This window comes from Colletotrichum siamense, assembly GCF_013390195.1.
Source record: "Colletotrichum siamense strain Cg363 chromosome Unknown KSG_Cg363_contig01, whole genome shotgun sequence".
Classification (NCBI taxonomy): domain Eukaryota; kingdom Fungi; phylum Ascomycota; class Sordariomycetes; order Glomerellales; family Glomerellaceae; genus Colletotrichum; species Colletotrichum siamense.
Window position 1 is genome coordinate 128,296 of NW_023501014.1, and position 24,179 is coordinate 152,474.

Genomic DNA, 24,179 nt, shown 5'->3' on the forward strand with positions numbered 1-24,179 from the left:
CTTTACCCGCTGGAGTTGAGGCCTGCATGGGACTTGATTATTAAAATCAAGGCTGATGTCACTCCAAAGACGTTTCGTCGCAAACGACATTTTCAATATCTCAACCTAGGGTAGACAAGCCGGCCGATATTTCCTGCCAAGAAGTCGTGGTGTCGTTGAGACATTGCCTGTTTTCTATGTAGTACAAATGGCCATGAGCCCAGACATTCGCAGTCTTGCTCCAGTACTCGAGGCGTGAAACTTGATATCCACAACCAGTGTCCAGCTATTTGGCCCAACACAACTAGCAACACATTCTGCGGAATTAGAGTAGTAATACACCCCCTCTTAGCAAATTCGCCCTTGATCAAGGCCCCAGCTATCATTGGGATATTGAATACAACACTACGTGACGGCTTGGCGTGTTCACCAAGGGCAGCTGAAGCAAGGGTACCGCAGGGTCCTCGACAATCATATTTAGATCTGACAATGGAACGCATCCGTAATGTTTCGACGCCAGAACGTCACATTGACCCAAAGTTCGGGGCAAGAAACAAAACGACGTGCGATGCGACGCTGGGTGTAATTTTAGTCTGTTGGTTTCAACTACCTGGAGGACTCCATTGCCAAGGATGGTCATGTCGGGGCATGGGTGCAATGTGGGCCGGAAAGCTCGCCGAAATGATGCAGCACGTGGGTGACTAGGTCTGCGATGGATCTCATTCAAACGAAACATCTCATTGGACCGTGAAAAGCCTCAAAATCGGTTCCTTCACAGTCATTCTGGGCCAGATACGTGTTTGGCAGTGTATTGGGACTTATACCATGAGACCAGGTGGTGTCCAAAACAGACGTGTGTTCGCAGTTGTCACAAAATCTACACATTGGCAAGATATCGAAACCTGGTTTCAAGACAATCATGATGTGGTATCATTCGTACCATACTCGGTACTTCTCATTCCATTCGCTAAAATCACTTCCGCTTGCTTATGCTAGATAACTTTTCCTGGGGTGACCTGCACAAACCCCAACCCATAGATTACTTCATTATGTACGGTTATGCAGAATCCTCAAGAGGCTTCTGGTCGACGTGGTCTGCCTTGTCGTTGGGCTTCTCGCTCTCGAACTCCTGGGGCATCGCGACAGGGCGGTTCTTGGCGAAGCGAACGGTAGCGAAGACGGAAGGAGACTCGCGGAAGAGCAGGTCGATCTCCTCCAAGTTGCGGCCCATGGTCTCGGGGTACAGGAAGTAAACGGAGACGGGGATGCAAGCAGAGATGACAGCGTAAACGATGTAGTACTGGTAGCCGATGGTGTTGAGGGCGACAGGGGTAACCATGACGACGATGAAGTTCCTGAGACAACGCGTTAGTTGATGGATCTTTTGTGATCGATTTGAGTCGGGTGCAACTTACCAGAGCCAGTGGTTGGCGGTGGAGATGGATGACATGGCCATGCGGAGACGGATGGGAGCAACCTCAGTGCAGTACAGGAAGTTGGCACCCAAGAAACCGATAGGCACGAAAGTGTTGAACAGGTAGATGAAGCAGCCGGCGGCAATCTGAGCGGCGGTGTTGTCCTTGGGGAAAGAAGTGGTGATGGCCAGAGACATCATGCAGAGCGCCATACCAACACCGCTGAGAATGAAGACGACACGGCGACCGAAGCGATCGATGGTGAAGAAGGCAACGAAGGAAGACAGGAACTTCCAGGTGAGGGCACCACCGGCCAAAGCGCGCGAAGCCTCGCTCTTCATGCCAAGGTTCTGCTGGAACAGGATAGGCGCGTAGACAGAGACCAAGTTGGAGCCAGACATCTGCTGATAGAACTGGAGGAGGATGCAGAGACCGAAGCGGTAGAGGAGCTTATCATCACCCATCTTGAGCATGTCGGTAAGCTTGGCAGCGTTCTGGGTGGTCTCCTCGAGGGAGTGCTCAATGCCAGCAACCTCGGCCTGGACTTCGAGGGAGTCCTCCTCAAGTCCACGGAGGGCAGCGATGATGGTACGGGCCTCCGCGGACTTCTGCTTCATGACGAGCCAACGAGGCGACTCAGGCAGGAAGTAGATGCTGCCCATCAGGATCAGGGAGAACAGAATGGCAATGGCGATAGGAGCGCGCCAGGTAACGGGGCCAGTCTTGAACTCCCAGAAACCGAGGTTGATCCAGCTCTCCAGAACGTAGCCAACACAGGTGAAGAGACCAGTAAGGACGACATGACGACCACGGTTCTTGGCGCCAGAAGTCTCAGACTGCCAGACAGGAACGATGGAGGAGAGCTGGCCGATAGCGAGACCAACGATAATACGGCCGACGATGAGCTGGGCGAGGGAGAAGGCGGAGCACTCGAGAACCTCGCCGATGAGAGAGCAGAGACCGGCAAAGAAGATGACATTGCGGCGGCCAAACTTGTCGCCAGACCAAGAACAGGACAGGGAGCCAATAAGAGCGCCAATAGTGAAGGTAGCGACGACGAAGCCCTGAAGGGTGGAGTTCTTGTTCTTGGTGGCGCCAGTGGTGTTAACGGTGTCGATCTCGGGGAACGTCTTGACCCAATCCTCGGTAGTGAGCAGACCACCAAGGCCGGCCTGGTTGTAACCGAAGAGGATGAAAGACGGGCACACAATCAGCGCGAGCTGAAGTATGGTCAGGCCATTGCCTGTGAGGCCGAAGAATGATGCGCCCATTGTCGACGGCTGGTGTTGTGTATGCACGGAGGTTGCCCGAACTCTAGTGAAAGGGAAAGGGAAGTACAGCCGGTGTATAGACGAGAGGGCAACAGACGGTCGTCGAGGGTTAGATAGAGAGCCGATGAACAGACCGCGTCGAGGGCGAGAGACGGGCGTCTCTCTTAAAGAATTTCAGCGAGAGCGAGCGCGTTCATCTCATACCGACCCTTGTGGGGTGAGTTGCGGAGACCCCGCGGGATTCTGGCCGCAAAGCCAGATTCATAATCCAAAGCAGCTTACTTCTCCGTGTGTAAGGGAACCCGCCCCAAGGGCTGGCCAGTGCCCGATGTGGAGGGCCGAAAGATGGAGAAACGTTGAGGAGGAGAAGCCTGAGGTAGAAGGTCCGGAGGCTGGAGGGCTGGAAGGGGCTGCCAGAGGAGAGAGAGGCTCCTGGGAGCGGGCCAGTGTCGTCAATGCCGAACGCGCGCCGTTCCCAAGTGTTGTGTGTGACCGGGTGAGTCGGCCAGGGCTAAGGGCGGAAGTCGACCGAGAGAGGGCGGAGAGGGCCACACCCTTCCCGTCTGCGTAACGGCGATAGCTTCATCAGGTCTCCTTCGTGGAGACGCTCAGACGAATTGTCGTTCCACCCATTCGTCGCCTCGTTCGCAATTGCTCCTCCTGGGTTCCGCCCGCTTGCGTTTAATCCCTCTCGCCGTTACTCACAGCTGCGGAGTCGGCAATTGGGGCGGGCGGGATAAGGGGTCGCAGCCGCAGGCGGTCGGTGGCCAAACTACCTTACCTTTACCTGCGGATAGATCCAATCGTACGAGCCTCGATGCAGGCTTTCATGTTTATTCGGATGCACTGGATGATTCGGTGAAGGAAACACAGTCGCAGTCGTCCCCACAGCGCGGCATATCGCGCTTCCGCATCAGATGAAATGTCGTTGAAAGCTGTCACTCAGCACAGAGACAACGCCATGGAATGCGGCGAAAAACAAGCACAGCCAAGACGGCAGGTAGCGGTCGCCAAGGCCCGAAGGTAGGCCAAGAGGCGCCCTAAGGTCCGATATCACTCATATCAGTGGATTGTCGAATTGTGCACGACCGGGCAGAGAACCCCCACGTCACGAACACATGGCTGACTCGCGAAGCACGCCAACGGGGATAACGGCGTAAGCCAAATGACGACTGCTATCCCGTCTGGAACAGCGAAAATGACAGCGGCATAACGTATAAAAGAGATGGCACGTCCCCTTCCTTGGAAAACTCTGAGCAGTGACCTCATTCCGTTTGGGCGGTAGCCAAAAGCATTTAAGTCTCAGAGGCGCCCTCGTGTTCATCCGCCCAAAGGGGCACCCCTGGTGGGTTGCAACAGGCGCGACGAAAGAGCCGATCGGCTTCGTTTTCAGGTTTGACCGTTCGCCCCTTTCGCGGCTGGCATTCCCCGATGCAGCTCGTGCCTTTAGCAAAGCGGCACTTGGGATTGGACTGGCCCTGCATGCGAGATTCGGGATTCCACCCGCCCCAACCTAAGGACTTTGCAGCCTTCGGAGGATTACCGAGCCCACCCTGGCATACGGTGATGATCCATCCAAAGCAAAAATCTTCATGTTCACGCTGCCTCAACAAGGAGCAGCCAAGAATGAAAACCTTGAAACGCGGAATCCTTCTCATTCTTCTGAGAAATTCGACGTGACAATAAACGATGTGTCAATTTCCAACCAAGGTCCCACCTTGTGCTCAATGTTTCTAAGAGTTATGACCAAGACTTTTCGAGGGAGGCTTGGGGGAAAACCCGCAACGCGCCCAGAAACTTTCTTCAATCTTCGTGTGCCAACTTCGCGACATCTTCAGCATCTACTCCAACTTTGCGCCCGTCTTCTCCTCACTCTCCGCAATCCCCAGCTTCTCGACGTCACGATGCTTCTTCTCCACGGTCACAAACCCGCAATGCGCAAGAGCGCGGGGGATGGGTCCTGGTCTTGTAACGAAAAGGTCAGCGAATCATCGGATGGCGTGCGGTTCGGGATGGTTTTCTAGTGCAACTCACTTTCCGTCTAGTTTTCGTGCTGCCCACTTGTCCACGGCCAGGAACGCGAACAACATGGCGACATACACAGGCATCCCCGCGGGGTAATCGCCCTCCCACATGCAGAGCGGGTGAGAAATCACAGTCGAGGCCGTAAACCGAGCCCCGTACGTTCTGAAACCTTGAAAAACGGTCCCGTACTCGTTGAACCATCGCACCCAAACGAAAGCGTTCATCACTTTGATGCCGGCGCGATGCCAGTGCGCGGACCCATACGTGTACCCTGCGAAGGAAGCGATCGCCTGTTGGAACGCCATCGCCTTGAAAGCAGCCTTCAGAACGGGCACATTTCCTTCTCGGACGTAGCCAGACAGCTGCACGCCAGTGGCTGTGAACCCGAGACTGAGTGCGAGGTCGAGCAGGGTTGGAACCGGAGAGTCTCCGAGAGCCAAGTAAAGGTAATAGTAACGGATCATGGCGAGAGTTCCACAGGTCAGGTGAGCGAGCAAGGGAATAAACGGATACTTCATATGCTTGACAATCTTTCTATTCGATGCCCGCCTCCAAGATGGCACGAGGTACCGTAGCCACCAGCTGGTCGTGAAGAGGATTTCTAGGAAGATGTGGTGCTCGGCGTACAGCTGTTGCATACTCTCCCAGTAGAAGTTGACCATGTCCATGGTGGGTCCAGCAAGTTCAATTCCTGGCAAGCTGGTGTTGTTGTTACGCATGCTGAAAGAGCTGAAAACGCCGGCAAATAGACCCGACGAATCTAATGCAATGTTTCAAAGAGACTAGGAAAGATTGTCTTTTGACAGCAGGGACCAGCCTGCACCATGGCGGCTTTATATTTCTTTCGTCCCAACCATTGAAATGCGGAGTGGCACGGCCATTTACCCCGGACACAGACAGTTTATTCGAAAATCTGCGCCCGTCGTTGGCTCGCATGACGTCTTGAAACGCGAAAGCCTTAGTGCTGATATTTGTCGCCGTGAGGATGTTATTGCTGACCGTTGGAGACTTTTGTGTGGCCAATGATCCAGACTAGAAAACGCCATGTACCTCATTTTCAGTCATCAACGCGCGGTTATGCCTATCTACTCTGCACTTGGCTTGCTGTCTGGCACTTCGGCGAACTTGGCATAGGAACTTTGGACGAAAGCTATGCAGCCCACGCCCAATTCAGACAAAACAAGTACAAGTAGCCTGGCTTGGAAAGGCATGAACAGGAGGGCAGAACTTCTTGCCTGATAGTTGAGCGTCGCCCTCAGGGTCGGATAATCATTCCGCCAATTCTATCGACCGAGTGCTGTCGTGTTCATGTCATTGATCCTGGACTTCCGGCCTATGCAGAAAGAATCTGTTGCGGTAGGTGGTTCAGGTTGACTTTCCTAATCGAGAAACCTTGCCAATCAGATGCAGCTGCATTGTAATTGGTGAGCTGTGTGTTTGATGTGCTGTCCGATTCTATCCGGTGAGCAGTCTGTATGATTTGATCATTAACGAAGGCAGATTCAGTCAATCATCCGCCGGCACGTAACGGTTGAGACGGCATTGTCATGTTAGCGATAATTGTGACGGGTTCCCAATTTTGTGGCGAAGAGATGTTTCGGTGACTTGCCGACTCATCCCGTCCGTCCAGTTTCACACATTATGGGAAATCCCGATTGGTTCTTTCACGTGCAACTAGAATTGCTGGATGTCATTTGCCTGGTCTAGATGAAAAGAATGCAGTTCGATGGTAACATTACCTGGGACAAACTGCAGATCTGCTTTATCGGGGCTTGCATCAGCAAAGTGTTGCCCGAGGCATAGCCAAATTTGTGTGAATGCTTGCCCACTGCTCAGGGACTAGAGCCGACCAGGTTCGATCACCGTTATCCGGTCGAACTGGCTTTTTGCGTACAAAGGTTTGGCGATCCTACATTCGTCTTAGAGTATATCCACGGAAATGCGACAATGACATCGGTCGACACATGTGCTGCCAAGCCCCGACGAGTTCTCCTGCGACAACTCTATCTGCTACCAAGGCTCCTCAGCCACGCCTTTTACCTCAGTCAATAGGCCGATGAATAGTAAACCGTTCAAGCGCCAGCCTCATACCTTTCCGTTGTGACATAGGGTCAGATATGGCTGTCCTAGGGGTGTTTCCTAGGCTGGGAGAGTCATTTGAGCGCGGATAGACTATCTCAAGTTCAATGAGAAGAGCGTACAAGACATAGGCAACGATGGAAATGTTAGGTTGACGAATGATGAATGATTCTTCATGAATAAAGAGAAGTAAAATGTGGTATTGAATTAAACAGCTCAGCCAGCGCTGGCTCGCTTGCTCGAATCAAAGTAATAAAACGACTGGCTACCCACCCACCCCTCTAATCAACTCCATGTGTCATGGCCCGACACATGAATATTTCCATTCTGCTCAATTAACAAGAAAAACCTCCCATCCCAAGCCACCACAAGTGACCAACTACCAAGCTGTCTTCGCAAAGACGCTGTCCGGCCATCTCCTAACAGCATACTTTCTTGTCTCGTCAATGAGTAGAATACCCAGACCAAAGGTCATCGGCAAGAACCAGTATTCGACCGGAACAATCGCCGTGCCGAGAGTGCTTTGGAACTCGGGCACGTACAGCCAGAAGAATACCATAACCAGCGCAAACAAAACGGCAGGAAACAGGTACCAGTTCTGCGTGCGTTTGTTTCCGATGGGTGGGTGCTGGAACAACGACAAGCGTCTAGTTCTCACAGCGAGCAAGTTAAACCATTGCATGACAACCAAGTTGACGAAGTAGATCGAACTTGCGACGTTGAGCTTTTGCTGGTAGAAGTCTGGGTCAATGTTCGATGGCAGATTACCGAAGGAGAACCAGATGTCGGTGAACTTGATGCCGTTGCGCTCAAGATACCAGTATGACATGGCAAAACTTGCCAGTGTCTCGAGGACGCCAACCAGACCATACGCCTGGACTACAAGCTGCCAGTCGACAAGGCGATCCTTTCCAGGCACACGGGGCTTGCGAAGCAAGACGTCAGCCTCAGGCGCTTCGTAGGCCATTGCAATGGCGGCAGCAGCGTCGGTGAAAAGACAGATGATAATCATGAGGAAACTGCTGAGGATCTGAGGAATGCCGAAGAGAACGTTCGTCATGACAGGCCAGAATTCCGAGAAGGAGCCCGCAGGTAGAAGGTACGCGACTGTCTTCTTGAGGTTGTCGAACATCATGCGACCGTAGCGAAGAGCCTCGACAACGCTGGAAAAGGAGTCGAGAAGAACCATGTCCGCAGCCTCAATAGCAATGTCGCTACCAGAGCCGAGTGCAATACCAACGTCAGCCGCACGGAGGGACGGTGCGTCGTTGACACCATCGCCGGTCATTCCGACAATCTGGTGGCGTGCTTGGAGCTCACGAACGATGCGCAGCTTCTGCTCAGGCGTTGTGCGAGCGAAGACGATCTCTTGGTATTGAGCGAGTTGGTCCCACTGGTCATCGTTGAGGGTCATCAGTTCGGGACCAGACAGCACGAGTGCTTGGCGAGGCGAGGATTCGAGGTCGTCGATGTGTCCCTTGAGAGAAGGATCGACGGTGGTGTTGCGCTGCAGAGCGGAAATGTCGTCGATTTGGGAGCGAGGGACGCTGATGATGTTACACTCCGCAGCGATGGCTTGGGCTGTAAGGGCAAAGTCTCCAGTGACCTGAATATCGTAAGCATCGAAGCCGGCTGAGAAACACAAGGCGTAGCTTACCATGAAAATACGGATACCGGCACCACGGAGAGTGTTCATGACTTCGGGGATCTCGGGACGGGGAGGATCGACGATGCCAACAATACCGACGAGGGTGAGACCTGCCTTGGCCTGGTTGTTGATTTCCATCTCATAAGCGCTGTCGGAGGGGTTGCTGGGAAGAGCTGATCTGGAAATGGCCTTGCGAGCAAGAAGCAGGACTCTGCGGCCTTGGGCAGACCACTCATCCTTGATCTTTTCGATGGAGGCACGTGTCGCGGGGTCGAGGGAAGTGGTGTATCCTGAAGGACTAACGTAGTTGCTCAGTCTACTCATCAGGATCTCCGGGGCACCCTTGATTGTCAAAAGACTGAAAAAGGAAGTCAGTACATCTTACTCGTTTGGCTCGGTTTTGCTGGGTCAACTTACACGTCACCAGGTTGGAAGACCGAAGCAGTGTCCGAGGGCAGGGCAAGAGATAATCCATCAGGATGAGAGAGACCAAGCGCGCGAATCATGTACTTGTTCTTGCTGTTGAAGGCAAGTTCGTATTTTGTGGACCAGCAACGCTTGAGCTCAGCCACATGTCCCAGACTCTCAGAGAAGCGAAGAATAGCCTGGTCTGTAGCGTCACCATGAATGACCCGTTCGTGGAGAGGGAGGCGCATGGTGGCGGCATCGAACTGTCCGGCGTTGCACAGACCGGCGATAGCACGGAGCTGGTCCAGAGCATTGTTATTCGGAGCCGAGTGCTTGTTGATCGCCAAAGTGTCCCGGGCTGACTGGGCCGTCATCTTGTCCGTTCCGATGGCGCATTCGGTAACAATCATTTTGTTCTATGACGGAGTCTATTAGCATACAGCTCATTTCAACGAAGCACCACCATAGTCTTACCTGAGTCAGGGTACCAGTCTTGTCGGAACAGATGATAGAGACCGAGCCAAGAGTCTCAACAGTCTTGAGAGACTTGCAGAGGATCTTGTTCTTGCGCATCATGTTGGCGCTGATGGTCATACTGGCAGTCAAAGCCACAGGTAGACCCTCAGGGATGAAAGCTACCGCAACAGACACGCAAGAGATGATCAAGTTAGGCACGTTGATCCAGTTGGGGTATACCCGCCTCAACCAAGCAGCCCTGCGCGATTTATTAGCGAAACGAAGTTAGCCATCGTCGTGCCACAATTGTACTTACCAGACGATTAAGACCAAAACAATCATGAGGAACATGATGGAGCAGATGATGAGCACAAAGTGGAGGACTTCACGTTCCAGCGTGGTGAGTCCCTTCTTGGGCTCGTTGGTCAGCTTCGCGATGCGGCCAAAGATGGTGTTATCACCCGTGGCCACGACCACACCAGTGCAGGTGCCCGAGACGCAGTGCGTGCCTTGGAGACCGATGCATCGCGTTTCGAGATAGTTGTTATCGGTAGAGTCGACTGCAGCGGGGAGAGGAACCGATTCACCTGTTTTCATTCTTTTCGTTAGCGAACTGCATAACCCGATTGTCAGCCGACAAAACAGCATTGAAGACGTACCAGTCAGGATAGCTCTGTCAAACTTGGCATCCGATGACACCTTGAGGAAGCGCACATCAGCAGGCAATTTGTTACCACTCTTGATGATCAGAATGTCTCCGGGCACAATCTGATCAGCGAGAAGCTCGACCTGGTTGCTGTCGCGGATAACCATGCAGTTGTCTGGAAGCATGGTCTTGATCGAGTTCATGACTCTCGATGAGGACCAGTCTTGCCACATGTTGAACGCGGCCTGGATGAAGAACACAGCCAGTAACACAATGGCCAACGCCAAGTTGGCAACGGCCGGTGGGCTACCCAGGGGCTTCCATGCGATGAAGACCAAGATGGACGCCACCAGCAGGACAGTACCAAAGCCTTTGAAGAAGTATCCGAAGATTCTCTTCGTGTTATGGGAAGGGGGAGGCGAGGGCGCATTCTTGCCGTAGTGAGCCTGACGACGTGTGATCTGATCCGGAGAGAGGCCATCGGTGAGGGAAGAAGACAGGCGACGAAGGATCTCTTCAACGGATATAGTGTGCCATTCGAGTTCCGAAAGGTCTATAGAGAGACGCGATCGTTAGTTATGCCTGCAACATTGCACAATCACACAACAAAACTGTTCTGGGTGTTTCAACGAACCTGTTGCGACATTTTTGGCCTTCTTCACCGCCTCGGACTTGGACTTGTATTCCTCAATCTCAATAGACCTTTTCTGCAATCAGCACTAGGCCGATGACGATGGTTGCGCGTTTTGTTTGTTTTGTTTTGACTTGGGGAAGGATCAGTAAGATGGGGGAACCGCGCTTACACCGTGCGGTACTGGATGGGCAGCTCAGCAGCAACATCGATCGAATTACGTCTGGACCGGACAGAGTGTATCGACATGGAAGTGTTTGATCGAGCATGATGCAGAGTAGCAGGGTCGGGATTTGATCGATGGGCCTTCCTGCCGGCCTCCTCGTCTGCGTCCCAACGGATGCGTTCACCGCCGCCCTGAACTGGGCTCTTTAGCTCAGTCTCGTTCATTGCTCTTGGTTGCGGATTTTCCTCGATACAATACGGGGGTCTCTGGGGAAAATGCACAAGGCAAGACTGGTTCTCGGGACGAGTTGAGAGAGTTGCGAGATCCAAAGGAGGAAGGAGAGGGAGCAGGAGGGAGAATGTGAGAAGTGAGAGCGAGCTTGAGAACAGATCTGCACTGCAACGCCCTTACTTTCAACGCTGGCAGGGTCTTATATACACTTGGACGGTGTCAGGGCTGATGGCAGGAAGGGACCGTCTTAACAATATCTATCATGGGTCTTGGCAACATTCTGACTGCCCCGATGTTTACGAGAGACACCAGCGCAAAAGTCAGACAGACTTTGGCGAGGAAAGGGCTGGGGGCCTTGGTTGCGCGTGGCGGAGATTGCGGCATCCGCACATCATCACATGGCATGAGCTGGGACGCTTTGCTTGACTTGGGATCGACTTACTTGGGATGGTAAGTAAGAGGTAATGGAAATCCCAAGCAAAGCAACTTGAACGAGATTTGGGAGGGGTGACCACGGGGCTACGGCGCGGCTATTTTTTACCTCACTCTCAAAGGTTCTCTGACACCGGGGGACTGGATGGAAGAGGAATGGATGGATGGGGGTGCGCGAGATCAAACGGGCAACTCCAGCCTAGAGGGAGCCTGCTGCACCATAGCCCAAAGATTAAAAAGAGGATGCCGTGCCAAAAAGGATAAACGAGTTAAGAGATGACAACGACGTGCGAAGATGGATGGAGGTCGACCCGGGAGTTGTATCTACGGCGCCAGGGGGCGGTGAAATGGCACAGCGAGGACACAGCAAGTCCAACGTGTGCGCCGTACTGTGGGCGACTGAGCGAGCGCGGGATGCTTTATTCTGCCTCACATTTCCAAGGGGGGGAAGGGCAGAGCAGACAGAGTCAGTTGCTGCTGGCTCCTTGGTGCTAGCTAAGCCAGGCCGGGAGTAGAAAGCCGGCTTGCTGTTTTGAAATGAGAAGCAGCGTGTCACAGAAAACAACGTTGCTTGCGTGCGGCCGCAAGAAGGAGGCTCGGTTGGCGCTGCTGGAAGGGGCCAGAAAGGCAGCAATGCACAGTTGAATAAATCGCTCATAGACTGGCGCTGGCTGGTGATGCGAAATTACACAAAGTTGAAGTCGTTGGAGCTGGATATCCAAGTATCTCTTGGCGCAAAGGAGGCTCTCCTGTGACTTGCCAGTGACAACCAATCAAGGTTTTGGCGCATCCTGCCCCGTGCTTTTTTATTTTTGCTTTATTTCTTTTCGGCCTGCCCTTGCTGCCTCTTGGCTTCTCCCCGAGTCCTGGCTGTGGTGGCTCTCTGGTCGCCCACGCTTCTTCTGCCCTAAGCTATGCGGTAAGAAGCATGGGTGAGTGTACCCCAACTCGTCAACTGCCTAGGTAACGGACGGGTGGAGGTGGGTGTAGAGTCCACTTGGGGTTCGGGCCTTGGCCCTGTGTCTTGTTTTCTGCTACTGCTGCCGGTTGATGGAAGCGGATGACACAAGAGAGAGAGAGAGCGCGCGTGTGAGAGAGGACGGCGGGAGTGAGACTGTGAAAAGCGTGTGTGAGGAAGAGAGATTCCGTAGCTCCCCTTACCCTCCTCCACCTCTCTGTACGCCCTAGGGTCCTTCACCCCCTCCCTCCGGTCCTTCACCTCCTAGCTGCCTCCCACTCTCCAGCCCTGCATCCATCCAGTCTGCATTCAAGGTCCTTTCCAAGCTTGCATTTCGATGGATCAAGCTCCTGCTGCTAGACGAGACGGGTTGAGAGAGAGAGCTGGGTTGGGGGTCTCACGGTCTCATTGACGTCTTGCGTCCCTGCCGCCGCTGCATGTCACCGCCAGAGTCAAGGGCAAAAAAAAAAAAGGCAAGAAAAAGACGACGGCTCTGGTTGGTCAGCACTGCCACAATTTTGTTTCTCTTCCCCAAATCCGTCATCCAACTCCAGCGGCGGCCAGTCCCTCGTTCCCAAGGCCCCGTCATTCTCACTGAGATTTGGGCGCGTGCAAGTTGCAATGCAGATGTGGAGAGAGGCAGGAGACACAACAAGCTGCCTGTGTCTCGGTTTGCTGCAATGAGTTAGCACCGTCATCCGGGATTTCCCACTTTGAAGTCTTGCTAAGGCTCGCGAATTGCATCCCACAATCTGCTGGTTTGTTGGCTCTGCTGCTGACTGCCCCAGATGCTAATGGCTCATGGCCTCCATCGCATGTCTAGTCTCCTCGACATGTTATTGCCTATCGCAGAGAATCTGGATATTGCGGTCAGCAACTAACTAAGCTGTCCGATCCGTACCAGCCAACGCTCTTTTGTCATATTCTCATTGTTCCCTAAATAAACAGCACCAGCTCCCGCCTCCTCTAATTCTCTTTGTGCGGTCGGCACCGAATCTCCCATCACCGCCTCTTCCCCAAGCAATCCAGACTCGCGCGGCCACCGCTCATTGAAGATTGCACCTCACCCGACTTAGATGGTAGACGTCCGGCGGACGATGGGCATGGATCGCAGTCTCGCAGCCCATCCCGCTTACTCGGCTCTGCTAGCCCGTTCGCCGCTTCGAATCGGCGCCTGCTCCCGCTCACACCTCTTGCTTGCTTGCATCCTTCAACCTGCTTGTTGCTCCTTTCCCCCCAAAACCCAGTCTAAGTGATTCAAGGCATTCTTACCATGCTGTACTTGTGATTAACGCTCTTCAGCATGGCCGGTAGCAAAACGTCAATGGCCCTCTCCCAATTGGCTCCCACTTATACGTACTCTCACTGCCACAATTCCCCCTCATCTTCAAGCTGGATTCTATTGCCTCAACCTAGGCCATTTCAATGGAAAGAGCAGCAGCAGCGCATGCAAGTGGGAGTGCAAAGTGCTGCATCAGCTCCAATCAATCCAAATCACCTCCGCCAGCCAGTCTCTCGGCCGGGGGAACGAACGAACGAACGAACCCACCTTGCCTGTCGGACATACAGCCCTGACGCATACCCGGTCGTCTCCCCGCCCAGGGCAGGGCGCCAGCAGCAACCACAGCCGGCAATTGAACGTCCCAGTCTCTCTTCTGCAGTGCCTCCTTCATGACGATGTGTGAGCCTTTTTCTGCACACACGCTCTTTTCTACTCCCACTCTCTCCCACCCGCAAGCAAGCGTTGTTTGAAGTTGAACGACGTTCCGCCCAGAAAAACTAGTGCCGATCTCATCACGCGGCCACTGGGTGGTAGGCGGCCTCCTGGGCTCGCACCCCGGTTCCTGTTCGTTCGCTAGCCCACTCCACGATTGCCCTTGTTCCCCCAACGGCAGCAACAGCTTCAGGCCTCGGGGAGGGTCCTGCACTGCACCCTAAAGTCCCGCATGCCCAGACCGACAACACCTCTTGCGACGAAGGGGGAGGAGGGAGGAAGCTGCCGGATGGACCTGGACGTGGGTAGGGGTAGGTAGGGTTTTTTCCTGACCCCATCTACATAGTTCTCCATACACGATGAGATTGATTGACGAGCAGGAGAGGAGGAGGGAGATGGCAGCCGAGGGACCAATGCTCGCGTGCAGTGCAGAGAGAGAGAGGGGACGGACCCGAGAGGATGAAAGCTCCCCTCCCGCCCAGCCGGCCAGTCGCCTAATTCCCTGCTGACACCCTGCCTAGACGGACGTGGACAGAAGCTGGCCGTCCCGATACATGCCATACCCGCGCACACAGGCACAGGCCCAGGTAGCTAGCTGGGCGGTATTGGCACTGCTATGCGCTGCAATGGAAGAGCAGCAGCGCAATGCGTTGCTGCTGACTCTGATTCTGACTCTCCCATTCTTACCTCACCGTACCCCAAACACACGTCCTGGGCTGCGCGTCCGCTGTCGTGTGTAGTTTGCGTACCTAGTCTGCCAATGCTGGCGCAGCATCAGCCAGCCAACATCAATGTGCAGAACTGGAGCTTCCAGACCCGCGAGGAGAAGGTGCTGTTACGTCTGTCAGGAACGAGCTGCAGAAAGCAGAGCGGGAAATTGTACGAATACGTCTATGAGGGGCGTTGGTGCTGCTCCTCTTCCCAATTCAACACCGGCGTACGCCCGCACACACGCCGTGGGCCACGCACACCGTCACTCAATCCCTCACACACTCACTCAGTCACTCTGCTACTCTGCAAGGCAAATACAGTACAGTCAGTCCTGGTAGTCAGTACGTAGTCGCTGGCTGATCATTACTAAGGCAAAAAGTCAGTCAGTCGGTCCCCCATTTCCTTTGATGACTTTTCAAAGGTGCCGGGCACCGTAGGTCGGGGTCTGCCGACAAGATGGCTCCGCGCCACGGGGCCACACATCTCTAATTCTGGCCGTCGGTCAGTGCTTTTTCGTCGCTCTTTTTTTTTTCCCGCGTGGGCAACTGGGCATGGCATCCATCGCCATCGCCGTGGCCTATGCAGTCAGTTCCAGACCAGCCAGAGCTGGGTTTGCCAGCAAAGAAATTCGGACAAGACCAGGCCGGACTGAGAACAGCACAAGACTTGAGTCGGTGCATCCCATCTCATCCCAATGCCACACACGCCAATCCGTCCTTCGTCTTTTCGTCGTCTCTTTCGCCTCTCGCCCTTTCGCCTGCTTTGCTTCTTACCTGCTGTTACGGCACCAACATCCGGTCATCCCATCTTGTTGCATCCCGTCCAGCGCCCAGTTTGGTTGACGAGAAAAGCACACAAAAACTCAAAATCCCCTCCTCTTCTTTTTTTTCTCCCCTGCCTCAAGTGGCGCATTGCACTTGCATATGGAGGGCGCTTGTTTATCCGATCCCCCAGAGGAAGAAGCGGCAACTGCAGCATCAGTCGAAGTCTCGTCTTCGTGCACCGACCGGTTTCCCATCCACTTCTCATACGCTTCCCCCCCGTCAGTCTGTCCTGACCTGATACCGAACTTGGTTTACTCCTCTCAATCTTTTTCCCGCTAGAATTTTCCATCACCGTTTGTTCGTTTCGTTTTCGTTGTTTCGTTGCTGCCGTCGTCTTGGCTCGACTCGAGCGCCGGTCTCCAACTGAATGACGTCGTTCCCCAAAGGGCCGACTCCGCTACTACTGCTGCTGCGCCTCAATCGACCCAAGACCCCTACAGCAAGCAGCTGCACCAGTCAGTCTACTGCGTCTGTCCTGCGTCGTTTCTGTGGTGCTTCCCAGTCCCAGTCCGGCCAGTAGTCAGTCCAGTCCAAGGTCCCAAGATCCAGTCGCTGCACCGCTTCTCCTCGCCGCCGCCCTCCTCCTCCTCTTCCTGCCCCTCGGAGTAAATTTTCGCCCTCCGCACGCACGCTGCTTGGTGGTGGTGCTGCTGCTGCTGCCCAGAGGTCCACGGGTTTCTTGGGTCGCAGTCGTGTCCGTCGTTCGCCCGTCGTTTGGGTTTTTGGGGTCGGGGCCCCCCTCTCTGTGCGACACTCTCTCTCACCTCCCGCCGGTGTCCGTCGACTAGAGTTTGCGTGCACTCTCACCACCCACCACCAAAAGAGCAGGCAATCAGCAACGCAACGAAACCCAATTCCTCCCGCACAATGGCCATCGGTTTGCTGAGTATTCCGAGGGAAATTCGGGACTTGATTCTCGACCAGGTCGTATTCCTGCCCGACCGCGAGCCTCCGCAGAATCCCTCCGTCAGCCAGGGCCGGAAAAGGCGCGAGTACAAGGGTAAAGGTTTTTTTGATGGCCACGACATTTGGGTAGAGAAGCAGCAGCAACGCACACCACCCGCCGGCACGCCCAACACCGCTATCCTCCTCGTTAATCAACAATTGCACGATGAAGCCAAGTCCCTGCTTGCGTCAAAAGGAACCCATTACCGTTTGGACGTCATGTATGTCAAGGAATGTGGCTTGTGGCCGACTTGGCTTGCCGTGCCAAGAACGACCCGCCATGCCGACAGCGTAAACGTTCAGTTCCGCATTTTCGATCCGCCAAAGGATGTCGACCCCGACTGGAAGAACGAAGAGCAGTTCCGCGGCGGCGACGGCGGCCCGCCCTTTATCGTCTGGAATTTTTACGCCATGCTGTCTGGCTACCTGCGATACGGCCCGACCGCCTTTAGCAGTGTCGTCGCCGACCCGTCAAACTTCACCATCAAGAAGCTCGTGATAGACGTCGTCGCCCCACCCGCCAACGAGAAGCATGATCGCCTCGTACCGGGAGGCACACGTCGCGCCATCGACCTGTTTGAGGGCTTCACTCATATGGTCATGGACGCAGAGAAGCGCGAGAGGCGCGGGATCACTTGGCCCCGCCCGCCCGAGGGCAAAGAACACCTCATTCCGGCTGAGAAGCTGGCTTTCTTCATGTGCAGCCAGATCGGCGGCCTTCTCTCCATGTATCGTGACTGGGGCGAGTACGGCGCCGCCCTGTACGAGGGCATCGGCAGCATCCAGATCCGCGTCAACGGCGAGCTGCGCCGCGAGTTCGACATGGACGAGATGCTTGCCAGGTTACCAATCCAGCCCATCACGGCGTGGAATGAAAAGGAACAACAAAAGAGACAGAGACGCTTTGACGAATGGAAGGCCCACGCAACTGCGATAAGACAAGGTTGGAAGAAAGCGTGATGGAGAGAAGAAAGTTGGGGCAATAATGACTTGATGAATTTTTGCTTTGGCCGTACTGGCCTCGGAGGGAGATGACACCCTCCCTCCATTGCATTGGGCGGCGATACCACCGGATAAAAGGGTCCTTTCTTGGGATGGTTTTCCTTTGGTGCATGGTACATGGGGACCAACGAGGTCGGATATGCGGACGGTCTCGGAGCGGGAGGGGTTCGGTACGGATACGGCGCCGGGGACTGAAAGCCGGGACTGCGGGACCGGGGTAATGATGCTCTTCCTATGTTACCGAGATAGGCCTTCAACCGTGGCCCGGAGCCTGGCGATATCAGCGTGGCTTGCTTTGCAGCACCCGCCTACAACAATTTGCTTCCAAATACCACGAGATTGAGCATTTGCGACGACCTCTGTGAGCTGTGCTTCCCATGATGTCTTGGGGTGATTCGATCCCTCCGGGAGTTCCCATTTCTGAGTGGTGGTGTTGTAGACCTCCCCGTTGGTGCCATCCGGGTAGAGAATCAGGGCCGGTGCCTCGGCGACGATGCCGTCAGTGATGAGCTCCTGAACAGCCGACTCATAGCTCTTGACGAGAGACTCCAGCTTCCAGACCTTGGTGCAGTTGATGCCAATACCCCACGGGCGACATGCGGCGATCTCGGGGCTGAGCATGGCTGCCACAGCCTCCTTGATGGATGATCCGTCGGGCAGGCGCTCATCGTCACCGGGGAACAGCGATGCGATCCAGAACGGGAGGGCAGAGCCGGTGGCCAGGACACCGGTCTTGTCCAGAGCTTGCCTGATGGCCTTGATCTCGTCGGCGCGAGGGATGGTCTCAATGGCAACGTAGCTGACGGGCGATGCGAAAGCGCCAGCGTTGTTGAAGAGCTGCAGGCGCTCAAGATGCCAGTCGCGCAACTTTTCAAGTGAGTCGTGGTCCTCGTCATAGGCGCCGCTGTACTCTTGGCCAGGAATCATACATGCGCCGTAGGGACCAATACTGAGAGCGGTCTTGGCGCCATTTGCGCGTCCCGCATCATGGGCGATGCGGACAGCGTCCTTGATAAAGTTGCCAATGGTGGCTCGGTCAATGCCATTGGGATGCTCGGGGGTGCGGGTATTGGCGAACCCATGGATGGACAGCTGGTAGGTGGCAGTGAGGATGATGTCGACGGGGACACCGCCAAAGTCCTTCTGACAAGCAAGCAGCGTATCCTGGCCGTCGACAAGCAGATGAGTAGACCAGAGAGGGGTTGTGGCCGAATTAAACTTGAGGCCGTACTTGTCCTCGAGTGATGTGCCGAGCCCTCCGTCGAGGATAAGGACCCTGGATTCGGCCTCAGTCGCGTCGGCCATTTTTTTGCGATCCGCGTCGAAGTTTAAATACAATGCGACTGACTGACTCTCCGTCTGTCTTGTCCAGATACAGGTGTAAGTAACGTCGGAATCGGGCAAGGTAGGAAATAAAATCGAATAAAATAAAATAACCTCGAGGAGACCCGGACTGATCTGGTCTGGTCTGGTCTGGTCCGGGGAAGCAGCAGCAGAAGGGGTGTCGACGTCGTGTCTTGGGGCTTGGGGGATTTCTTGGGTCTTGGTCTTTCTTGAGAGGGACCTCGTCGGGGTCGGGGCTTGGAAGGGGGGGAGGCGGACGGGAAGCCTGGGCAGGGAGCGGGCTTGGAAGGGTTCCACCCTGGAGAAAAATTTGGGAAAGCATTACGACGACTCTGGCTGACTAACACGCTATTTGGGCTGTTGCCAAGAACAACCGGCAGGAACTTCCGCGAAAGTGCAGCGATGCCTCCTTCCTGCCCTTCAGCTCTTGGCGCAGTCTGGTCTCGCATTCAAGCACACTGCAGTCCAGTTGCGAATGGGGAAGGAGTACGTCACACAATACCGTACCTTCTGTAGGTATGGATGGATACCTTCCTCCCCAATGCCTCCCTTCCACCCTTTGTGCCTTCCTCGTATGTTAGCCTTAGCCATTGTGTAGGAAGGTACTCCCGTCTGTACCTGCCACCTACCTTACCCAAAGACGCATCACGACTTACTTCCATTGCTCTTTCTTTTCTCATAAATGTCACTTACTTTATCAGCACTCAGCGGCAGTGACGATGAGCCTTCCCTCCCTCCCTTTTTCCAATCAATGCTGCTGCACCAACGCACCTTCCTTCGGTCTCGGCATCCCTCGCCGGCGGCCTCTTCTTTTGCCAAGACCCGACCTGCGGCCATCCCATCAAAGGGGGGTGGAGGGGGCCTCAATTTCAATCACTTTCTCACACACAAAATGACACAGCTAACCTCACCAAAAAAGCTTGCTTCAATCCAATCCCGTCGCCAAACGGGAGGGAAAAAATATCACAACCAGGAAAACATCATGCTGTCCCTTTACCTACCTGCAAAATAAACTTCTGTCATCTCATGTTGGAGGGGCGGGAGAGGATTCTACCCCGCGTACTACGCAATACTAGCACAGGAAGCATTGCGCTACCGAGAATGAGCTTTTCTCAGCTTTTCTTTAATACGGATATCAACTTCAAATTGATGCTTCTCCCTGTGTGTGATCCAGACGCGAGCTGGAGACACACTCTTACCAGTCACAACCTTGCCTCCAACGGCGGGGGATAAGCTTATTCATTGGATGTGCACGGCACGCGCGGCAGCTCCAAGTCCCTCTAGAACAACACTAAATGCCCCTCTTCTGATGACGACGGGCACGGGGAATCGAGATCAACCCAGACCAACACTTGTAGAGTTGCCATGTGTCATAGCTTCATGCTGTATGTCGCGAATGACTCTTCCGAGAGCAGCACCTCTCAAGCAGCTATCTCTGATAATCACATTCTTGTCGTGTTCCTCGTCATGACATCCTTCCATTGCGAAACGTGGACACGGCACGGCGTCTTTCTCAACCAAATGGAGCGCATATCGCGCCAGCTTTCGGGAGTGCTTGCCGAATGGCCCACCTTCCCATCATTGCTACCTAAGGTAGACAAGTACCCGCGTATTTAGCTACCATGTTCCAACTCCACCAACTGAATTCCAGAGTATTCAATCCATCCCACATGAACCAACACGAGCAATACTTTTCGCTGAGCCACAATTGTAGTAATCAAGCCTTATGGGGCGCTCGCGCTCCGCGGGCTCAGTTGCAGTCGCCTTAGCTTCCGACGCCGCGACGCGCCGAAAACAAGGGTCTCAGAGTCCGCTCGCCGCCCGCTGTGCGTGTCCAACGGGATCCGTACATGCACCGATGTAACATCGTTTAACTTTAACCGCCAGCAAAGCTGAAGAACCCCACCGAAATATTCGCTCTGGTCTTTGCTGGCTGGCGACGAATGATGAGCTTTTCGTCCACTTCTTGGCGGAACGTCATATTTCCGGCCTCGCTGGCTCCCAAGACCCGCCGAAGAAGACATCTTCGGAGCCGGGCGGGGCACGGCGAAGCGTCCGGCCCCTCCGCCGAGCCGGGAGCTACTATAAAGTTTAGCGGAGCTTGTCAGCAGAAGGGCGCGCTGGGCGTCGGTGGGGCCATACAGGTTTCCCTCGGCGACGACTCACTGCCCCTGATGACCTTTCGTCAAAAACAATCGTCTTCCGACATTCAATCAATCTTGACTTTGCGGCGTCACGAGTGAAGCGTCAGCACTAGTTTTCAGAAGACGAACGAGCCATGTCGACAACCACAGCGACCGCAACAGCCTCCGCCTCAACGTCCGGCATTGAGCTGACGCCCCTCCCACCACAAATCAACCAAAAATCTCCCGGTGCAAGTGTCTCTCAAACGGACGATGATAGCAGCAATGATCCGGTTCTTCAAGCCTCGCGTCTTGCGGATTCCTCTGTGCCGGAAGGCGGCTACGGCTGGGTCGTGGTGACGGGCTGCTTCGTCATTGCGTGGTGGATCATTGGTACATCGTATTCCTGGGGTGTCATCCAAAGCGCTCTCGTCGACGATGGTCTCGCCACGCCCGCCGTGCTCTCTTTCGTCGGATCGTTGGCAGCAGCCCTTATCTCGGCAATGGCCATCATCAACTCGCGCGTCATGCGTCGCTTCGGCCCGCGAAGGGTGGGTTTGCTGGGAATCGCCTTGATTGGGCTGAGTGAGATTCTCAGCAGCTTTGCTGTCAAAAACGTCGGGGCGCTCTTTGCTACCAGTGGCTTTATGATGGGATTAGGCATGAGGTAAGGATGCTCCCGGTTCTAACCAGGCCATTGGTAATGCTGACATGTCTCCCAGCTTGTGCTTTTCGGTGAGTGGTGATCTGCCATAGGAATGACCACATCTGACACTAGCAGATTGTCTCTACGATCCCAGCGCAATACTTTAGCAGAAAGCGTGGGTTGGCCAATGGCATCGTCTTCGCTGGTGGCGGCCTCGGCGGTGCTGTCAACAGCTTCGCCCTGGATGCACTCCTCAATCACCTCGGTCCGGCCTGGGCATACCGTGTTCTTGCTCTTGTCACCTTGGCTACCGGTCTGCCAGCTGCGTGGATCATCAAGGAGCGGGTTCCAATCAGGAGTTCCGGATTCGTTGAGTGGTAGGTCTACAAAAAGCAGTCTAAATGCTCTTACTAACACGTTTCATAAGGCGCCTCTTCAAGTCCTTCACCTTCCTGGTCATCTTCCTTGCCGGAGCTGTGGGCACATTCCCTCTCTTCGTGCCGCCATTCTTTCTGCCGCTCTACTCCAAATCCATCGGCCTTTCATCCTCAACAGGAGCCGGCCTCGTTGCAGGCTTCAACTTCTCCTCGGCCATAGGCCGCATCTGTTGTGGCGTCCTTTGCGACCACTTTGGCGCTCTTAACGTGTTGTTTGCCTCACTGTTCTTGTCGGCCGTTAGCGTCCTCGCCATCTGGCCGGTTTCAACGACACTGGCGCCCATGATTTTGTTCGTCATTGTCAACGGCATCTCCAACGGTGGCTTCTTCTCGACCATGCCCACCGTCGTTGGTAATGTGTTCGGATCCGCCCGAGTATCGGTCGCGATGAGCATGATCGTGACCGGTTGGGCCGGCGGTTATCTCATGGTGAGTTTCTTCACATTCCGCAAATGAAGTTTTGCCTCAGCTTACCCAGTCGCACAGGGTGCGCCCATTGCTGGTTATCTACTTGAGGCGTACGGAGGTGAGGACAATGGACTACAAGCCTACCGTCCTGCCATGTTCTATGCCGGATCATTATCGCTTGCATCGGCCGGGCTGATTGCCATGGTGCGCTTCCGGATGAACAGAAAGATCTTGGCCAAGTTGTAATGGACTGAGATGAGTCGACAGAATCCCCCTCGCTCTTGCAATGTATCCATGAGGGACTGGTAAAAGTGAAAGACATGTATGATAAGATAGAATATGGCCTCCAGGGCGGTGGAACTGTGAGTCTGGAGACCGAAGACCGGCCGGCGGTCTGTAGATCAAGGGAAGTTGCGTCGGTGTAACTGACGCCAATGAAGACTGACTAAAGTTCCCCCCATCTCAATTCACAAACTCCTACCTATGCTGGGCGTCAAGCTGTGAAAATGATTCAACTTTGATCGGCTTTCCCAAGTTTCCGTCTCACTGCAGCCCTACCCCCCACTCGATCCACCGTCGCATTGCATCCTCCGCGCCGCTGCTGCCTGGACGGCCCCACCTAGCGCTGCAGCTTCCCGATCAGCCCCGGACCCCCGCCGATAGCTGCGGAAGATGTCCCTGTTCAATGGATGGCCTTTTGAATGCAATTCAGCTTGGTCCATTGGTGCATTTCTGACTCACGCCGGCCTGATCCTCTCGATCTGCACGTGCCGACGCGGTGCATTCGCGCGCTCTCACTCAGCTCGACACGGAGATTGCCATATCCGACGCGATCTCTCCCTAGCTGAACGCCTTTGACGCCATTGGGGTACATATTACCCCGCCAGTCTCCCTACCGTCCGAGACGAACATCACCACCTCAACGCTCTACTATCACAATCTCCAATCATCCACCATCCATTGCTTCATCCCCCGGGCTCTTCCTGTCAATCTTCGACGACGACAACCGCAAACATGTCCATCGACCACGTCGGCCTGTACGTCCCCGCCAGCATCTACAAGGAGACTGTGCAATGGTACCTTACCGCTCTTGAGCCAATTGGCTTCAAGAAGTTCGTCGAGCCCAATGAGTACGCCTGCGGTCTCGGCATCCATTCTCCCGACTTCTGGATTGCGTCGCACAAGGCCGAAAAGGCCAATATCCCTCTTCACATCGGCTTCAAGGCAGAGAGTAAGTTTTCCACTCCGTAGTGTGTAGACTATGCGACTAATCTTCGATGGATACAGACCGCAAAGTTATCGACGAATTTCACAAGGCTGCGCTTGAAGCTGGCGGCAAAGATAATGGTGCTCCCGGTCTTCGTCCTCAATACCACCCGAACTACTACGGCGCCTTCGTGATCGATCCCGCTGGAAATAACGTTGAGGTTGTCTGCCACAAGCCGGAAGTCATTGACGAGTAAAGGGCAATTGATTCAAGATCTTAATGAAGAGCCATGACGAATAACGAAGCATGGGAACGACGAAAGGCGACCAATCTTGCGAGAGAGATTCTTGTAACGCTTGTGGCAGAGAGCAAGGATGCAGACAAATCTGTTGTCTGTGGACCTGTCTCTTCAAGTGTCGTGAGATCAGTACCGGATATTATCATTCAACGGTGCGAAGGTAGACGAATCTAGG

The 24,179-nt window shown here is 54.4% G+C and overlaps 7 protein-coding genes across 7 annotated transcripts; 3 read left to right on the forward strand and 4 right to left on the reverse strand.

The window, feature by feature from the left end:
* Window positions 1–1,036: 1,036 nt before the first annotated feature.
* On the reverse strand, window positions 1,037–2,665 carry STL1-6 (Sugar transporter STL1; the record flags this gene model as incomplete). The annotated part of the gene is made up of 2 exons (XM_036631860.1): window positions 1,037–1,334; window positions 1,395–2,665. 2 exons carry the CDS (start codon window positions 2,663–2,665, stop codon window positions 1,037–1,039), a joined length of 1,569 nt encoding a protein of 522 aa, XP_036502464.1.
* A 1,841-nt stretch (window positions 2,666–4,506) lies between these two features.
* sdnP (Sordarin/hypoxysordarin biosynthesis cluster protein P) lies at window positions 4,507–5,409 on the reverse strand (the record flags this gene model as incomplete). Its single annotated transcript, XM_036631861.1, has 2 exons — window positions 4,507–4,630; window positions 4,700–5,409. The coding sequence occupies 2 exons, from the start codon at window positions 5,407–5,409 to the stop codon at window positions 4,507–4,509; spliced, it is 834 nt and encodes a 277-aa protein (XP_036502467.1).
* Window positions 5,410–7,148: 1,739 nt separating this feature from the next.
* AT1A (Sodium/potassium-transporting ATPase subunit alpha-A) lies at window positions 7,149–10,948 on the reverse strand (the record flags this gene model as incomplete). Its single annotated transcript, XM_036631862.1, has 8 exons — window positions 7,149–8,375; window positions 8,427–8,775; window positions 8,835–9,241; window positions 9,300–9,540; window positions 9,598–9,868; window positions 9,941–10,480; window positions 10,562–10,629; window positions 10,731–10,948. 8 exons carry the CDS (start codon window positions 10,946–10,948, stop codon window positions 7,149–7,151), a joined length of 3,321 nt encoding a protein of 1,106 aa, XP_036502466.1.
* A 5,513-nt stretch (window positions 10,949–16,461) lies between these two features.
* CGCS363_v000014 (uncharacterized protein) lies at window positions 16,462–17,499 on the forward strand (the record flags this gene model as incomplete). Its single annotated transcript, XM_036631863.1, has 1 exon — window positions 16,462–17,499. One exon carries the CDS (start codon window positions 16,462–16,464, stop codon window positions 17,497–17,499), a length of 1,038 nt encoding a protein of 345 aa, XP_036502469.1.
* A 279-nt stretch (window positions 17,500–17,778) lies between these two features.
* HMT-1 (Homocysteine S-methyltransferase 1) lies at window positions 17,779–18,846 on the reverse strand (the record flags this gene model as incomplete). The annotated part of the gene is made up of 1 exon (XM_036631864.1): window positions 17,779–18,846. The coding sequence occupies one exon, from the start codon at window positions 18,844–18,846 to the stop codon at window positions 17,779–17,781; it is 1,068 nt and encodes a 355-aa protein (XP_036502468.1).
* Window positions 18,847–21,163: 2,317 nt separating this feature from the next.
* apdF-6 (Aspyridones efflux protein apdF) lies at window positions 21,164–22,745 on the forward strand (the record flags this gene model as incomplete). Its single annotated transcript, XM_036631865.1, has 5 exons — window positions 21,164–21,675; window positions 21,731–21,743; window positions 21,790–22,031; window positions 22,082–22,520; window positions 22,578–22,745. 5 exons carry the CDS (start codon window positions 21,164–21,166, stop codon window positions 22,743–22,745), a joined length of 1,374 nt encoding a protein of 457 aa, XP_036502471.1.
* A 768-nt stretch (window positions 22,746–23,513) lies between these two features.
* On the forward strand, window positions 23,514–23,962 carry CGCS363_v000017 (uncharacterized protein; the record flags this gene model as incomplete). The annotated part of the gene is made up of 2 exons (XM_036631866.1): window positions 23,514–23,730; window positions 23,787–23,962. 2 exons carry the CDS (start codon window positions 23,514–23,516, stop codon window positions 23,960–23,962), a joined length of 393 nt encoding a protein of 130 aa, XP_036502470.1.
* Window positions 23,963–24,179: the final 217 nt, after the last annotated feature.